The 18388-nt window shown below is 44.5% G+C and overlaps 1 protein-coding gene across 1 annotated transcript in view; it reads right to left on the reverse strand.

Annotated features, from left to right (window-relative positions):
• Nucleotides 1-1812: 1812 nt before the first annotated feature.
• The window catches only part of CRABP1 (cellular retinoic acid binding protein 1), a 35672-nt gene continuing 19096 nt past the window's right edge, over nucleotides 1813-18388 (reverse strand). The window contains exons 3-4 of the mRNA XM_066589939.1: nucleotides 10776-10889; nucleotides 1813-2994 (exon numbers count right to left, since the gene is read on the reverse strand). Coding sequence (XP_066446036.1) covers nucleotides 2944-2994; nucleotides 10776-10889 — 165 coding nt within the window. The 3' untranslated portion in view covers nucleotides 1813-2943. The remainder of the gene's footprint in view (nucleotides 2995-10775; nucleotides 10890-18388) is intronic.

Here is an 18388-nt window from a genome sequence, read left to right on the forward strand (position 1 = left end):
CAAAACAAATCTGTCAAAGTTGTCATGGCTCTGCCAACAACTGGCCTTATAGGAAATAATGCATAAAGTTATATGCCTGAAGCCTATATAATCTCTTGTATCCCTACAACAGCTTTCTCTGTCTGTGCTCTGGCAAGTTCAGCATTATCCTAAGGTACCTTTACATGGGCCGAAATAATCGCTCCCAAATAATCGCTCAAAAGAGTGATTACGGGTGACTGCCAGCCCATGTACATACGGCCCCCAACAGGAAAATGAGCGACAAGTTGCCCAATAGTTGCTAGTCTTTCCATTTCAGCTCAACTACTGAGCAATTTTTCGCTCAGTGTAAACAGTCTCTCAATCTTTGAACTATTCCATTTTGATCTGAATGGAATCAGTCGGTCGGAAAGGATCTCTGGCCACTCTGCCTCCACTATCTGGTAGACTATCACTCCACAATAGAAGCCCCGGGGTGATAGTTGCTGGAATACTTGTTGGGTGCTTAGGTGCCCTATAGCAGTACCATGTAAAGGTACCTTTAGGGCTCACTCATACGGGCGTATGTGGGTTGTGTGATAAGAGTACGTAGTAAATACGCATGTAAGATGCATGCTTTCAGCATTTGTTACATCCCCATAGCCTATATTGGCATGTATTGAACACCAAAATTGGACATGCTGCATTTTTTTCCATGCGCGTAACAAAAACGCAGGTTTAGGGTGGATCCAGTAGAGCATAATTTTCTTCCATAATAATCAAAACGAAACCACTGATCTCTGTGTGATTTCGGTGGTTTCGTTCTCACCACCTCTTTAAAAACCTTGTGCAGGGGAGATCAGGCAGCCGCTATCTTCCCGCCTCTTTTTTTCAAATTCCTGTGCTCTAGCACAGAGTTTGAATTGTAAGCGAGGGAGAACAAATTTTCCTCATTTAGGCGCAGCTATGCTCAGTGCTGCCAAGCATAGTTGCGCCTACGGCCATGTGAATCCACCCCTGGGGTAGCCCAATTAAAATCAATGGACTTTTAGCATTGCATATTATTTGCGAGAAAAAAACGTGGGCCACGTGCACCCAAGTAAATGAGTCCCTACAAACATTCTTTGGAACCCAAAAAACTTCCAAAGACAGCATCCTGGGTACATCAAAAATCATCTTTAGTCTTACAGTTTTTCTGGACTATTTTTTACCTGTTAATTCCAGGCTGTGTTGACTGGCATTTTTCCCCACAAAAAGAGCTGCTTTGCTGCATTTTTGTTTTAGATGGTTTAGGACCATTTTGCCATCCGCATCAGTTTGCACCAATATACACATAAAACCAGCCTATTCCAATAAGATAAGATGTGAATATTAGTATGGATGGTAAGTCGGCCTCAGACTAGACTGAAGTAGGCCAGAGCACAGACAAGTAAGGGTTGTCACAGGAGCCTGGTTACTGCACACTCTAGCCCAATAAAGGTAAGCAACAAAAACCCTTCATTTGCTTTTTCATGTGACTTTTATACAGTTTTGGTAGTTCTTCTGTAAGTGAAGGCTCTGTAGATAGAGATGAGCGAGCAAACTTGCTAAGGTAAATTACTCGAGCGAGTATTGCCATTTTCGAGTACATGCCCGCCCGTGCCAAAAGATTCGGGGGTGGCGGGGGAGAGCAGGGAGGAACAGGGGGAGGGGGATATCTCCCTCCCCCCCCCCTACTTCCCCATGCTCACTCCCGCAACTCACCTCTCCCCCCCCCCCCCCCCCCGCCAGCCCCCGAATCTTTTGGCACGAGCGGGCATGTACTCGAAAATGGCAATACTTGCTCGAGTAATTTGCCTTAGCGAGTACGCTCATCTCTATCTATAGACTAAATGAAGCATTTGGAGGAGTGAACAAAATGTGTAATTTGTTTTAAAAATCTGAATGAAAAAATATTGAAAGTAAAAGAGTGAACGCCTATATTTCAGCATTAGAAGCTAAAGCCAAGCATGCATAGCAGGTCCTAAATGTAAAATAAGTGGTATATGTGATTCCTGTATCTTCATTCTGCTGCCCACCTTGTGGCTCAGAATTACTTCTTGTGAACAAAGGCAAGTATTTTACACAGCAAAGGCAACCTGCAAGCACTGTATTATTATTAACTAATAAGTATAAAATGTGTCTAATCATATGAAAATATGTGTATCTAATAGAGATGATCATTAAATCTACGCAAACATTGTGGCTACTGAGAAATTGGTTAAAAAAAGTAACTTCTAAACATACCGTAATGATGAATGAATGAACCTCTAATCCCATAGTTGCAGAAGGTCAGAGGGCAATGTTATGGCTTCACACGGTGTATCCCCCAAAACAACAATGTGAGCGCCTTGGTCACATTTGCTAATGCTGTCTGACAACTTTAGGTTTGGTCACTTAGACGTGTGTCATTAAGGCATTATTCACCATTCTAAATGGCTGCATTTTACAAATGGCACTGCAGTTTTAAGTCCTGTTCCATGTATTAAAGGTGCTATATATTGTGAATGGTATGCTTAGTTATTTGCGCACTAGAGAGGGATAGGTCAATTGTCTAGCTATAAGTATTCATGTGCTGAGTGGGTTTAAAATTCTATAGCATAAATGTAGCAATCCATAAGGGTCAGTTCTCTCTAATGCTAATCTTGAAATGTACAGAATTGGAATCAGGGGTGTATCATGACTACTGGTAGAACATAGTGGTATATGTAAATGCAGAAGTGTGCTTGACAGGATCTATAGAATTAGATAGCACCAGACCAGAATACTGTGATAACCTTCACATCTTTGGAGTTTTATACTTTCTATTGATAACTGCATTTTGTAAGAACGCAATCTGATTTTGCTGGTGGATGACAACACTATTTAAAACCTCAAAATATACAACGGGTTATGTGTGACAAGAAGATGATCCATATGTTACTGAAAGACACAGGAAGATTCTCAGAGGCCAGACAAAATTGCTTCTCAAGCTCTCACATATATCCTCGTGCAGACTACGTCATCAGCTCCAAAGACCTGTAACAGCGAGCATTTCAGTTAGACTCAATAATGTAAACAAAGGTTTGGTACCGTGTTATCCAGTAGAGCAAAATATGATTGTTCCCAGCAAGAGAAACCACGTAATCTTGTAGATATGATAGCTTTTAATGGCTAACAAAAATACATGATGTTATAGCGAGCTTTTGGACCTCTCAGGATCCTTCCTCGGGTTTAAATGAAATAGATCCAAAGAGGTATATTATGTGATTGTTCCCAGCAAGAGAAACCACGTACTCTTGTAGATATGATTGTGTGTATAAATATGCATGCCTCTTTGGATCTATTTCATTTAAGCCTGAAGAAGAACCCTGCGTTGGTTCGGAAGCATGCTCTTACACCATGTATTTTTGTTAGCCATTAATAGGTATCATATCTACAAGATTACTTGGTTTCTCTTGCTGGGAACCAATCACAAGTTAGACTCAATTATTACCAAGGATGTAGAATTCCTTTCAGCAAAACAATATTATAATTTCATTGTGATAAATTGCACAGTCGCTCAAATACACCATGGGGCACATATGTAATAACTGTCACCTTTTCAGTATTTATATGGTATGGACCCTGTGCTATGTATACCTAAAACGGCCTACCTGAATCAGATCAGATTTATTGTGTAGAGGGATTTTGTAAATTGCAGTATGAGCAAGAACATAAAGCTCAGAGCCGGACATTGTTTCCTAACATCCCATGTTAAAAATAGTCTATGCTAGACAGCTCTATTCATTGTAATAGGCACCACACAGCCATGCCCCCATTAAGGACTTCATGAGACTGTGCAGAGGCTTTCAAAACTTGAGCTGCACAAGCAGTGGGAAGTCCAAACTTCTGTATTTCACAAATGCAACAGACACCACTATTAAAGAATATTACTACATTAAAGGGAACCTGTCAGATTGAACATGTCCAAACTATAGGAACAGCTGGCAATTGACATCTTGTGATTAGTAATGGGGTACCACACGATGGCTGTGTCATGATCTGCTCTCAGATAATAAGCTGACCTCTTTTCTGCATACCAGAATGCAACATTTGGCAGTCATGGGTAAACATGATGACTTGTGAGACTTTGACTGCAAGGAGATTGTTGGTGTGGTGCCAGTATTTCTGAAACAGTTGCACTTGTTGGCTGTTCCTAAACCATGGTATAAAGAGTGTACCAAGACTGGTTGAACCATGGACAGACATCCGACAGAATGATAAACTAGTGGTAGGTCATGATCACAACTTCTATTAATTTGCAAGGTTATAGATTTAAATTTCAGACTGGCCACATTGCATGTGTTGCAGGTATGTACCCAAGTAGCCCTAGGCCACTCACACACATGGCCCCGGCAAAGTGTGATGATTTTACTTTCGTTTTCGAAGCCAACATTCCTGCCTCCGACAGCGGCTTTAGCACACCCCATCATTGATGAGCTGTGCTAAACGCAAAAAATAAAACACTCCTCTGAATAAAACTGGAAAGCGCCACCTTGAAGCACATTTCTAAGAGGCTCCATTAAAATCAATGAGAGCGTTATACCGTAATTACCGCGGTAATATTTTGAACGCTGTGGTAATTGCGGAAATAAAATATCTATGTGAGAGCGGCCTTAGGGCTCATTCAGACGAGCGTGTTTATGTGCGTACATAGGTGCGCACAAAACCGCTCGTCTATTTGAACACTGTGTTTTCCTATGATGTGTTCATGTCCATGTTTTACAGGCATGCAAATGCGTGCACCTGCAAAACATAGGATATACGTGCACCACATAGGTCCATGGTGCGTGTAAATATTCCCTGCGGGGAGTCCCCTTGTCTCTGAACACTGTGACAAGTCCTCACCGCTGCTGACCAAGTCCCCATTGAAAGCGATGGGCTGCCAGCAACCCCTGCAGTGATTTTCGGAGAAGGGCTTTAAATATAAGGCCTTGCCCGAAAATCATCCCTAGCATGTGTAAAAAATAAAAAAAAATATCTACTCACCTCTCCGCCGCTGTTGGGTCTGTCTCCCTGCACTGCTTTGAAGCTCTAAAATTTTAAATCCCCGCCTGCTGAAAGGGCTGTGTCTGATTGGCTGAGAGCTCAGCTAATCACAGGCAGCGCTCAGCCATTCGTGTGTTTTTGCACGTACATGGACGCATGGTTTTGTGCGCACCTATGTACACACATAAACACGCTTGTCTGAATGAGGCTTTAAGGAGTAAAAGTGGAAAGCTACTCTTTTGTTATAGAATGACCACCAACCTTCCGAAATCTACTCCTAATATGTCAACTTCCTGGTCTCCTTTGAGGGTGATCTGGAGTGCAGTAAAATATTGGATTGAAGTTACAAAGTTTCTTCTTGATGTAGATACAATGTTGATTTAATGTCAAATGAGTAAAGGTTATGGTAAAAAAGTGTCCTGTTCCCTTTTCAATTGACAAATTGCTAAATCTTTGTAGGTCTTTTCTGAGGACAAATTATTGGGTGACTTTTGGCAGAAGTGCAAGTGAGTCAGGTTTGGTGATAAATGAAAAATGTGAAAGTGAATTTTATAATTAGGGAAAAATGATAATAAAGGCAATTTTGAAGATGAAACAATATTTTAGACTAGGGTCTTAATGAGCAAAAGCACAATGACCTCTTTGTATATAGATAACGATAATGAGAGTTTGGTCAGGAAACAAAGACCTGCTTGTGTTAATATGATGTTCCTATTGACCTCAGTGTTTGGTCAGCTCATCAGTATAAACTAATGAGGTGCATTAGTATCGCTGAGTGTCAATGCAGCCTGTGTACAATGTCATTTAACGATTCCTCTGTCATACACAACAATGGGTGCCAGATATAGCACTTTGTACTCTGCCACTTCTTTACATAGACTCATTAGTAGAATAAAGTACAACCTTTCACTAGGAAATATGTTAACACATATTGCTGTTTGCTTTCTCTTAAAATTAATGTCTTCAGTGAGACAGAAATTTCAACAGTGATATTTGCGTATCTGAATGTTTTTTATGGAGTGGCTGCTGAGAAATGTAGTATTACAAACCACACATTTCATATTAGTACATGCCTGGCACTAGTCCACAAAAAGAATATTTTTTTTGGGACATATTATACTATACTAATCTGGTAAATTTTGGTCAATGTTTTGCAATTATTTTTTAAAAATCCAAAATTTTCAAAAAATTTAGAAAAATGTGCAATTTTCAAAATTTTATTTTTCTAAGGATCATTTCAAGGTTAACATCCAAGACTACCAATAAAAGTCTAGCAACATAGGTTTGAATATAAAATGATAGGCTTTATTAGCCTGTTAAAAGTCAGTAAAATAGGAATTATTGGATGTTGCCCTATATTTGCTGATCCACGAGCAATCCGTGCGCTACCATTATACCTATTACCAGCAGCGAATGCATTCTACTTCTGATGGGTAAGCTGTTTCCTTGGATCTATTTTACCATTTCAAGTTTTCAGGTGCTATGACATAAGAAACACCCCTGAAAACTGCCCTTTTGGAAACTACATCCCTCATGGAAATCATCCAGGGGTATTGAGATGGTTTTGACCCCATAGGTGTTTTAGAATTCGAACATGTAGGCCCAAATATTTTCATTTTCATGAGGGGAAATAGATGGGGTGATCACAATTAGCAATGGTAAGCCACAGTATATGGCAGACTTTGAGGCCATTATTTGGCTTCTGACTGCCATGGCAATCATCTGTACCTCAGGATTGCATGACGGGGGGCACTAGGATGCGGGAAGGGATTCTAAACCACTTAGACACTGTGGTTTGACATTGACAGCGGCATCTACAGCATTAAACGCCCAAGCAATGAAACCGTCTCTATGATATTCTTATGTCCCAATAGGGCATAAGGACAGGGTTGTGTTCTTGAGACAACTCTTTAACCCCTTAGTGACTGCCAATACACTTTTTTACGGTGGGCACTAAGGGACCTTATTTTGATGCAACAGACTACAGACTAAAAAAAATTACCTAGGAGCTAATGGCTCCTAAACTAAAAAATGTAATGGTGCATAGGAATAAGGCCGGTATGGACATCTAGTGCCAGAGGGAGTAGGTGTTTTTTTTGTCTGATGACAACCAGGCTCCAGCTCTAATGCCTGAGATTGAGGATACCTCTGATCCTAGATGTTTAACCTCTTAGTTGTCACTGTCAATGCTACCGCAGCATGTAACTGGTTGACAGAGAGAAGAGGCTCCTTTTGCTGTCCATCATTCCCTCGCAATTGCAGGGTGCTGATAGGTTGCTGTGACAACTGGAGCCCCAATAATGGCCTTCAGGTCTGCCATTTACAGAGGTATATTAGGCCCATCCAGTAAAAGGGTCTAATAGTCTTATGTAGTACATGGTCAATGTTTTTTACATGAATGATTGTTCTATTGAATTTCAAGTCCCCAAGTGGGATAAAAGTAAGAGGTGAAAAGTTTATTAAATAGTATAAAAAATAACTCAAAAGCCCCCCTTTCTTCCGTTAGGCCTCGTTCACATGAGCGTTGTTTTGCATGCGTGTATGTGTGTGCAAAACAGTGCTACACGTTTTCACAGCCAGACGATATACGCTGTGATCTGATGCATTGGATTCCAATGCATCAGATCACATGCCCGTATTCTCGTGACGTAAAAGCCCCAATATAGCACCGGGCATTTTTATGTCAGGCCCAAAAGATAGTCCTGGAACTAGCTTTTGGGCCGGAATATGTTGGCCCTATGGGAGCCCATGGCAGCGGCCGCAGGTGGAAGGGAGTTTAGCAGCATGGCTGCTAAACTCTCTCCCTCTGCTCTCCTCCCCGCTCGCAGGCTCACCTCTGCTCTCCTCCCCGCTCGCTCTTTGCAATGGGAGGGGGCGGAATGGGGCAGTGCTTAGCTGCGCCCCCTCCCATTGCAGGGAGGAGAGCAGAGATGAGCCTGCGAGGGGAAAGGGGCGATGGCATGGTAGCCTCGGTGTATATGCGCCGGGGCCCATGCTGTGGGAACGGGCGCACAAACGTTAGATTTGTGCGCCTGTTCAGGAGCTTTAACGCCCCAGATGGTAGCGTATATCGGCCGACCGTGAAAACGGTGTCCAAAATACGCTCATGGGGAAGAAGCCTAAGACTCTTAACATTTTTATTTTTCCTTTAGTTGAGTTGTATGAGCGCTCGTTATTTGTGAGAAGCCTTGCATTTTTGTTTTTACTGCTGTCATTTTGGGGTACATTCCAATTTTTGGATTTCTTTGTACTCAGCCATTGGGAGGCAGATATATAAAAAGAGCTATTGTGTAATTTGTTAGATTTTTTTAAAATGATAAACGATACCAATTATATACAGTTTTTTCCCCCCAAAATAAAGGTCTTTGTAATTTGACATTTTTGAAAATTTTTTTTTTGCTTCAGTTCCAGTAAAGGACTTGAATAGGTAGATCAATAGAGATCCTATGATCTCTTCTACAGTATAATACATTGCAATAGATCTATATTATCCATGTGAATTTTACACTTAAAGCACCTAATAGACTCCTCTATATGCCAGATGTAGAGATAATTATTAGAATCGTGTTTTTTCGTTATAGAAAATAAAATTGCTGTCCAGATTTATATAAATAATGTTAATATATAGTATAAACAAAAGTTATATGGTTTTCTTATTTTATTTTATTTTTTCAGTTTCTCACTCATTCAAGATTTCTCCTTGATGTCACACCGGCATATACGTGTTCGCACACGTCTCAGCGCAACCTATTTGCGTTATGGATGAGGCTATTTCGTGCATGTATCGGCACATTTTACTATACTTTTTGTACACACAGTGCATGTTCATTTGTGCACGGCAGATGAACTCGCCCTAGTTTAATTTAACCTAATGAGGTCCCAATGTGTTGCATCTGTGTACACATTTCCTGCGCATTTGCGCACCTCCCATGACCTTCCATGGGGAACCTTGGTGCACAACTTCGCCCAAAAATAAAGCAGGATATATATTTTTAAATCAGAAAATGAGAATGAAGCCATTGAATTCTATTCCCGGTGTATTGTGTGCGTAAATTTTACGTGTGCTAAAATACATACAAATATGCCTGTGTAAAGCCGCCCTTTGACAATTTATGCTTATTATAACCAATTATAGCCAATGTGATAACTAGCACAATTACAAATCACTTTAAATACCGTATTTTCCAACGTATAAGGAGACTTTTTAATCCTGGAAAATCTTCTCCAAAGTCGGGGGTCGTCTTATACGCCGGCAATATGCTGTAGAAAAAAAATCAATACTCACCTCCCGTGGTGCTGCTGCAGGCTGTTGCTCCCTCCTTCATGCCGGAACAGGATTGCTTTCTGGATGCGGGGCTTGAATGCCCAACCTCCAGAAAGCTAATGCTCTAATTGGCTAACTCAGCGCAGCATCAGCTAATTGGCTAACTCAGCGCAGCATCAGCCAATGAATGCGTTAACCAATCACGGCCATTCAATGATGTCATTGAACCGCGCTGAGTTAGCCAGTCAGAGCATTAGCTTTCTGGAGGTGGGGCATTCAAGCCCTGCTTCCAGAAAGCAATGCTCTGCCAGTACGAGGGAGGGAGAGACAGCCTGCAGCAACGCCGCGGGAGGTGAGTACTGATTTTTATTTTCTACAGCGTAATCCCGGCGTATAAGTTGACAGTTGGGGGTCGTCTTATACGCCCAGTCGTCTTATACACCGGAAAATACGGTACCTAAAATTACATTTTTGTGCTCAAAAATCACTCTAAAGCACTGGGTTTCTCTTCCTTGTAACTTGCTATCCACTGCAGACCCCAAAACAGAACACAGAAATTGGGAGTGAGTGTTGTCTCATGCTTTCTATAGAAGTCTATACATAGGAGAGGGGGAGGAAACAGCTTCCGCAGAGGGAGATAGAGGCAGAGAGATTCACACAAATATATAGTTGCAACTAGTAGTAAGGCCACATTCAGATGGCCGTTTGCGAGTTGCACCTGAGCATCTTGGGCACAACTTGCATCTGTGTGCTGTCTGAGTGATGGCAGTAGTGTCAATTGCATGGCCTACTCTTGTCTGTGACATGGACCAGACATCAATGCAGCGATTTTTATTTATTTATTTTTACACGGACTATCCATTCATGTGAAATAAATACTCATAGGAATAGCGTAATTGGCTATAATTGGCCCATGTGCTGTCTCTGAAATACATGGACAGGACACAGACAGACAAAATAGCTGTCCAAATGGGCCAAAGTTTTTAGTGTCTCACAGCTACTGAATTCACATCTACACTACTCAGTGCTGCTGTATAATGAGCTCCATGAGACTGTCATTTCTTGTGTGTGCTACAGAGCATTGTGGAGCAAAATCTGTAGTTTCATCCATATGCAGTGTATAGAAAACTCATAGCAGCTAGTCTCCCCCCACCAGCTCAGTGACAACTGAAAGTTAGAGATGGAGCCTTCAGAGGGAAAAACTGTTGAAAATGCAGGATACAAGTCATATATTGGCCAGATATTGTGTTATTGCTTGTGAATGCACACATGGCTGCTTATGTTGAAAAGTCACCTGAAAGTGCAGGTACGCTTTATGTATGTTCAGAGGCTATAACCTGTCTCGACCTTGTCGTGCTCACAGCTGAGGTTTTCTTACTATGTATTAGTGCAGACAATCCTCTGTAAGATAAATATGGGAAGCAGGTAATAAGAGTTCTGTTCAGTCATTAGTGGTCTGGAATTGCTGTCCAATTAACTCATAGAAAATATACAATTAAATACATAGATTATTATATTGCCTCACCAGTATCAGTTCATCTCCTACAAGCTCTCGAGTCCAGTGAGTCTTGGGCCCTGTCCCATCTACCAGATTCTGCTTACAGTAGATCTTATTTTCTTTTTCCCAAATTGGAAAACTCTGGTAAATGGGGGAAAAAAATTAATGTATGTTATGAAAAGGTAGGTGTTTAATAAGCAAAAGAAACATTGTTTGTAACATTGTAGATAAGAATGTAAGAAGGCTCTTTATAATTATATAGAAACAAGGATCATTTCTGTGTAAAATAAACATAATCTTGAGGGGAAAAGCAGGAATCAACTAATGGCTTCCATTGCAATTCTTGCAGAACATTTACTTCAATTTTCTATAACTCTTGCCAAATTACCTTATTATTGAGGAATGCAAAAACATAATGGTTAACACAACAATCCATGAGATTTGTGATTGTAGACACATTGCATCTTACTCAACTTTGCCAGTAGGTGCTCATGCACATGTAATTGCCACATGAGTGGAATCTGCATGACAGCCCATCCTTATTGCGGACCCATAGTATCTCTGTATTGTGCCATATAGTGCTTTCAGAATGTTTTTCTAAATTATTAATATTTTTGTTTAATATGCTGGCCATGCAAAGAGAAAAATAAAACAGACTATACTCATTCGTCCTCGCTCCCTTTCGGCGCCACCTTTCCATTCACCTTTCCATTCTGTATGCAAGCTGCAGAGTCAGTTTGTAAATGGAACATCACAGGCTGCTGCAGCCAATCATAGACCTCAGCGGTTGATAGCTGAGGTTTGTGACTGGTTGCAGCAGCCCATGGTGACTCATCCACAGACTGACTCTAGCTTGTATTTAGAGCACCAGCAATGTGGATGGAGAGGAGACCCTGGAGCTGCACAGAGCAAGGACGAGTGAGTATAGTCTGTTTTATTTTTCTGCATTGCCAGCATAGTAAGCAAAACTATGGGGCAGAGTGCTTAGGCAGCAGAAATGCAGTCCTAAGCTCTCGCTCACGACCTGAAGGTTGCAAGTTCAATCCCCACGTGGTTCAGGTAGCCCGCTCAAAGTTGACTCATTCCGAGGTCGGTAAAATGAGTACCCAGCTTGGGTGGGTAATAAATAAATTACCTGAAAGCGCTGCGGAATAAGTTGGCGCTATACAAATAAGATTTATACAGCATGATGTCGCTATTTTTTTTTCTGACAGATTATGTAAAGATACAGACAGAGGCATAGAATGGGCTCATAGCAAGTTTTGTTGGTCATATTAGGGCTCCATAATATAGCCATGTGCAAAAGACCTAACATATATTAATCAGCCATAATATTACAACCACCTGCCTGACATTGTGTCGGTCCCTCGCATGCCACCAAAACAGCTCAGACCTATCAAGACACGGTCTCCACAAAAATCTTTGAAAGTGCCCAGTTGTATCTGGCACCAAGACATTAGCAGTAGATGCTTTGCATCCTCTATGTGGGGCATCCCACAGATGCTTGTTTGGAATCAGATATGGGAAATCTGGAGACCAAGCCAATATCTTGCCTTGAACTCTTTGTCTTGATGCTAAAACCGTTCCTGTACAATTTTTTGCAGTGTGGCAATGTGCATTATCCCACTGAAGTAAGCCACTGCCATTAGGGAATACCACTGCAGGGTTATATGTGGCCAGCAACAATGTTCCAGTAAATGGTCCATGTCAAAGTAACATCCTCATAAATGCCAAGAGCCAAAGTTTCCTGAAAAAACATTGTCCACAGCATCATACTGTCTCTGCTGGCTTGCTTTTTTGCCGTGGTGCATCCTGGTACCATGGCTTCCCCTGGTAAGTGAGCTATACATACTTGACTATTCACATAATGTAATTTAAAAGGTGAAGGTCATGTTATTCCATTGATCTATGGTCCACTTCAGATGCTTGCCTGACTATCATAGGCACTTTTGGAGGTAGGCGGGGCTCAGCATGGGCACTTTAATAGTTTTTGAGCTATGAAGCTGCATATGCAACAAGCTGTGATACACTTTGTGTTCTGCCACTTTCTTTCATAGCTGGGATTAAAGCAGCCCTCTGAATCTGGAGAAGTAAAGATGGCCGAATCATCTCTCTGACTAGTATGCACAACATGCTGCTCTGACTGGCCAGCGCTGCTCACATGGACAGCACTGGACATCGAAGCAGATGTAATGGCTTAGACTAATGATGTATACTAATGCACAGTGTATATCAGGAAGTCAAAAAAGCTGGTGTGGCCATCTTAGAACCTTCTCCAGGCCCGGAGGGTCGCTTTAACTTTTTCAGCCATTTGTGCTACAGTAGCCCAGTTGTGGGTCAGACCAGATGGTCTAACCTTTAATCCCCCATGCGCATCATTGAATGTAGCCTTCGCTCTCCACAGGCCATTGACACAATATAATCTATGTTATTCACTTCACCTGTCAGTGGTTATAATGTTATGGCTGAGTAATTCACATATCATTTGATAAAGACCCCTCTCTGTTCTGGGTCTCATTTTGTATAAATAATGTTGGATAGTAACACAGAACAGCAGCGTGGAAGCGGCCGGACAAATGTATTGCACTTCAGAAATTGTAGATGCACCCCACCATTTCAATATAAACCTGAAAATCTAGTCACATAATCCATTTATCCAATCTTGTCTCATAAATTAACAATTCTGATCTGTCATATTGAAGCCTTTTTTAAATGGTCGGGTGCATCGACGGACAAGGTGGAAAACGTAATTTCCACATCTTAAAAACAGATACTTTTAGGAAGGCCTATCACATTCTCTAAGCTGAGTCCTTTCTCTTTACTCCTTCCACATTCTACATCAGTCCTCAGAACCTGATCCCTTCATTCAACAGTATCCCCCAGTCCTTGCACCCTAATGCACTTCATGGCTGCACATACACAGATACTGGCTGGATGACTGGCTCATACAGCTTTAGGGCTCCTTCACAAGCGTTTTATCGCAGCTATTTTACCGTGATAAAACACAGGCTGAAAATCCCAACCATATAAAGCAGTGGATTCCAATGCACTTGTTCAGATGGGCAATTTTTTTGGTGTGTAAAATTGGCTGTCCAGAAAAGATAGCGTACACAATGCACATTCCAGCCGGCTACTTTTACGCTGACGAAAAAGATAGGTCTGGACCTATATTTTGCCGGAATACGCCGACTGGTCCCATAGACTACTATGGGAACCTATGAGAGCTGCCAGAAAAGGGGGTGGGAGGGAGTTTAGCGGTGGCTCTGCTAAATTCCCTCACCCTTCCCTCCCCCTCTCCGGCCTTGCCGACAAAGGAAGGGGGCAGGATTGGGTGCAAGACTAGCACACTAGTTCTGCTAAGCTCTTGTCCCGTCCTTCCCCCTCTCTTTACCGGCAGCTGACAAGGGGCAGAGAGGGAGCGGGAGTCTACCACACTAGCTCCCGCCCCTCCCCTTTGCCGTCAGCTGGCAAGGGGCAGAGAGGGGAAGGGAAGGGGGAGGGAGTTTAGCAGGGCTAAACTTTCTCCCCCCAACCAACAGTATTCCAGCCTGCGGCGTATATAGACTGCATCCTGGCCGTCTGAATGGGTGTGAAAACGGAAGATGCAGCCGCTATTTGGTTGCAGCTGCCTCTCATTTATGTGATTTTCAGTTGTGATGCTGGCGGCCAAAAATTGCAGTGCCCGTGTGAAGGAGCCCTTATGTATACTACCCTATTCTGTATAAGATGGCTGGACCATTGTATAGAAGAAGCACTTCTACCTTTTGTGTTATCCATTTCTTTATAGAGCAGAATGTAGGTTCTTACGACTAGGCCTTCAATCGTCTTGTTTGAATTGTTAATTATTTTTTTTAGTCTGTAATATCTAACTTTGTTTGTGCATGTACCATCTGAATTGTAAAGAGCTGCAGAATATTTTGAAAATACATAAAGATTATTATTAACTAGAGATGAGTGAACGTACTCGTCCGAGCTTAATACTCGTTCGAGCATTAGCGTGTTCGAGATGCTCGTTACTAGAGGCGAGCACCACGCGATGTTCGACTTACTTTCACTTTCATCTCTGAGACGTTAGCGCGCTTTTCTGGCCAATAGAAAGACAGGGAAGGCATTACAACTTCCCCCTGCGACGTTCAAGCCCTATACCACCCCCCTGCAGTGAGTGGCTGGCGAGATCAGGTGTCAACCGAGTATATAAATCGGCCCCTCTCGCGGCTCGCCACAGATGCATTCTGACAGAGATCAGGGAAAGTGCTGCTGGTGCCGGAGCTGCTATAGGGAGAGCGTTAGGAGTGATTTTAGGCTTCAAGAACCCCAACGGTCCTTCTTAGGGCCACATCTGACCGTGTGCAGTACTGTTGAGGCTGCTTTTAGCAGTGTTGCACAATTTTTTCTTTTTGTATATCGGCCGTGCAGAGCATTGCCGCCGCAGTCTGCAGTCATTGTACAGAGTATAGGGCCAGTACTGGTGAGGCAGGGAAAGAGATATTCAGGCTATATAGGCAGTGGGCTTTTTCCAAAAAATTGGGGAAAAATACTATATTTGGGCTGCCTGTGACCGTCTTCAGTTTACTGCGTGTCTGCTGGGGGTAGTAGTCCTAATAAATACGCAGCTAAGCGTTACAGCAGGCTTGCGCAAAATTGTTTCCTGGATCTGCTGTCTCTGTTACATCAGCGCCGTCATCCCGCCAGAGGGAAACAGTATACATAATATTATACGCTGCCTACAGTATCTATCTGCTGGGGGTAGTAGTCCTAATTATTACGCAGCTAAGCGTTACAGCAGGCTTGCGCAAAATTGTTTCCTGGATCTGCTGTCTCTGTTACATCAGCGCCGTCATCCTGCCAGAGGGAAACAGTATACATAATATTATACGCTGCCTACAGTATCTATCTGCTGGGGGTAGTAGTCCTAATTAATATGCAGCTAAGCGTTACAGCAGGCTTGCGCAAAATTGTTTCCTGGATCTGCTGTCTCTGTTACATCAGCGCCGTCATCCCGCCAGAGGGAAACAGTATACATAATATTATACGCTGCCTACAGTATCTATCTGCTGGGGGTAGTAGTCCTAATTAATACGCAGCTAAGCGTTACAGCAGCCTTGCGCAAAATTGTTTCCTGGATCTGCTGTCTCTGTTACATCAGCGCCGTCATCCCGCCAGAGGGAAACAGTATACATAATATTATACGCTGCCTACAGTATCTATCTGCTGGGGGTAGTAGTCCTAATTAATACGCAGCTAAGCGTTACAGCAGCCTTGCGCAAAATTGTTTCCTGGATCTGCTGTGCGTTCCGTAAGGGAAGTCAGCCTCCAACCACAGGCCAATAAGCGGCACATTTAATTACAGCATTCTGTTTCTGCACTACTGGTAATACAGCATGCTGAGGGGTAGGGGTAGGCCTAGAGGACGTGGACGCGGGCAAGGACGCGGAGGCCCAAGTCAGGGTGTGGGCACAGGCCAAGCTCCTGATCCAGGTGTATCGCAGCCGCCTGCTGCGGGATTAGGAGAGAGGCACGTTTCTGGCGTCCCCACATTCATCTCACAATTAATGGGTCCACGCGGTAGACCTTTATTAGAAAATGAGCAGTGTGAGCAGGTCCTGTCGTGGATGGCAGAAAGTGCATCCAGCAATCTATCGACCACCCAGAATTCTGCGCTGTCCACTGCTGCAACTCTGAATCCTTTGGCTGCTGCTCCTCCTTCCTCCCAGCCTCCTCACTCCATTACAATGACACATTCTGAGGAGCAGGCAGACTCCCAGGAACTGTTCTCGGGCCCCTGCCCAGAATGGCCAGCAATGGTTCCTCTCCCACCGGAGGAGTTTGTCGTGACCGATGCCCAACCTTTGGAAAGTTCCCGGGGTCCGGGGGATGAGGCTGGGGACTTCCGGCAACTGTCTCAAGAGCTTTCAGTGGGTGACGATGAGACAAAGTTGTCTATCACTCAGGTAGTAGTAATTGGAGTAAGTCCGAGGGAGGAGCGCACAGAGGATTCGGAGGAAGAGCAGCAGGACGATGAGGTGACTGACCCCACCTGGTTTGCTACGCCTACTGAGGACAGGTCTTCAGAGGGGGAGGCAAGTGCAGCAGCAGGGCAGGTTGGAAGAGGCAGTGCGGTGGCCAGGGGTAGAGGCCGATTTGTCGTGACCGATGCCCAACCTTTGGAAAGTTCCCGGGGTCCGGGGGATGAGGCTGGGGACTTCCGGCAACTGTCTCAAGAGCTTTCAGTGGGTGACGATGAGACAAAGTTGTCTATCACTCAGGTAGTAGTAATTGGAGTAAGTCCGAGGGAGGAGCGCACAGAGGATTCGGAGGAAGAGCAGCAGGACGATGAGGTGACTGACCCCACCTGGTTTGCTACGCCTACTGAGGACAGGTCTTCAGAGGGGGAGGCAAGTGCAGCAGCAGGGCAGGTTGGAAGAGGCAGTGCGGTGGCCAGGGGTAGAGGCAGGGCCAGACCGAATAATCCACCAACTGTTTCCCAAAGCGCCCCCTCGCGCCATGCCACCCTGCAGAGGCCGAGGTGCTCAAAGGTCTGGCAGTTTTTTACTGAGAGTGCAGGCGACCGACGAAAAGTGGTGTGCAACCTTTGTCGCGCCAAGATCAGCCGGGGAGCCACCACCACCAGCCTCACCACCACCAGCATGCGCAGACATATGATGGCCAAGCACCCCACAAGGTGGGACGAAGGCCGTTCACCGCCTCTGGTTTGCACCACTGCCTCTCCCCTGTGCCCCAACCTGCCACTGAGATCCAACCCCCCTCTCAGGACACAGGCACTACCGTCTCCTGGCCTGCACCCACACCCTCACCTGCGCTGTGCTCGGCCCCATCCACCAATGTCTCTCAGCGCACCGTTCAGCCGTCGCTAGCGCAAGTGTTGGAGCGCAAGCGCAAGTACGCCGCCACGCACCCGCACGCTCAAGCGTTAAACGTGCACATAGCCAAATTTATCAGCCTGGAGATGCTGCCGTATAGGGTTGTGGAAACGGAGGCTTTCAAAGGTATGAAGGCGGCGGCGGCCCCGCGTTACTTAGTTCCTAGTCGCCACTACTTTTCCCGATGTGCCGTCCCAGCCCTGCACGACCACGTCTCCCGCAACATTGTACGCGCCCTCACCAACGCGGTTACCGGCAAGGTCCACTTAACAACGGACACGTGGACAAGCACAGGCGGGCAGGGCCACTATATCTCCCTGACGGCACATTGGGTGAATTTAGTGGAGGCTGGGACAGAGTCAGAGCCTGGGACCGCTCACGTCCTACCCACCCCCAGAATTGCGGGTCCCAGCTCGGTGGTGGTATCTGCGGCGGTGTATGCTTCCTCCACTAAACCACCCTCCTCCTCCTCCTCCTCCTCCTCCTACGCAACCTCTGTCTCGCAATCAAGATGTGTCAGCAGCAGCACGTCGCCAGCAGTCGGTGTCGCGCGTCATGGCAGCACAGCGATGGGCAAGCGTCAGCAGGCCGTGCTGAAACTACTCAGCTTAGGAGAGAAGAGGCACACGGCCCACGAACTGCTGCAGGGTCTGACAGAGCAGACCGACCGCTGGCTTGCGCTGCTGAGCCTCCAACCGGGCATGGTCGTGTGTGACAACGGCCGTAACCTGGTGGCGGCTCTGCAGCTCGGCAGCCTCA

Source organism: Eleutherodactylus coqui, chromosome 2, assembly GCF_035609145.1.
Source record: "Eleutherodactylus coqui strain aEleCoq1 chromosome 2, aEleCoq1.hap1, whole genome shotgun sequence".
NCBI classification, from domain to species: Eukaryota; Metazoa; Chordata; class Amphibia; order Anura; family Eleutherodactylidae; genus Eleutherodactylus; species Eleutherodactylus coqui.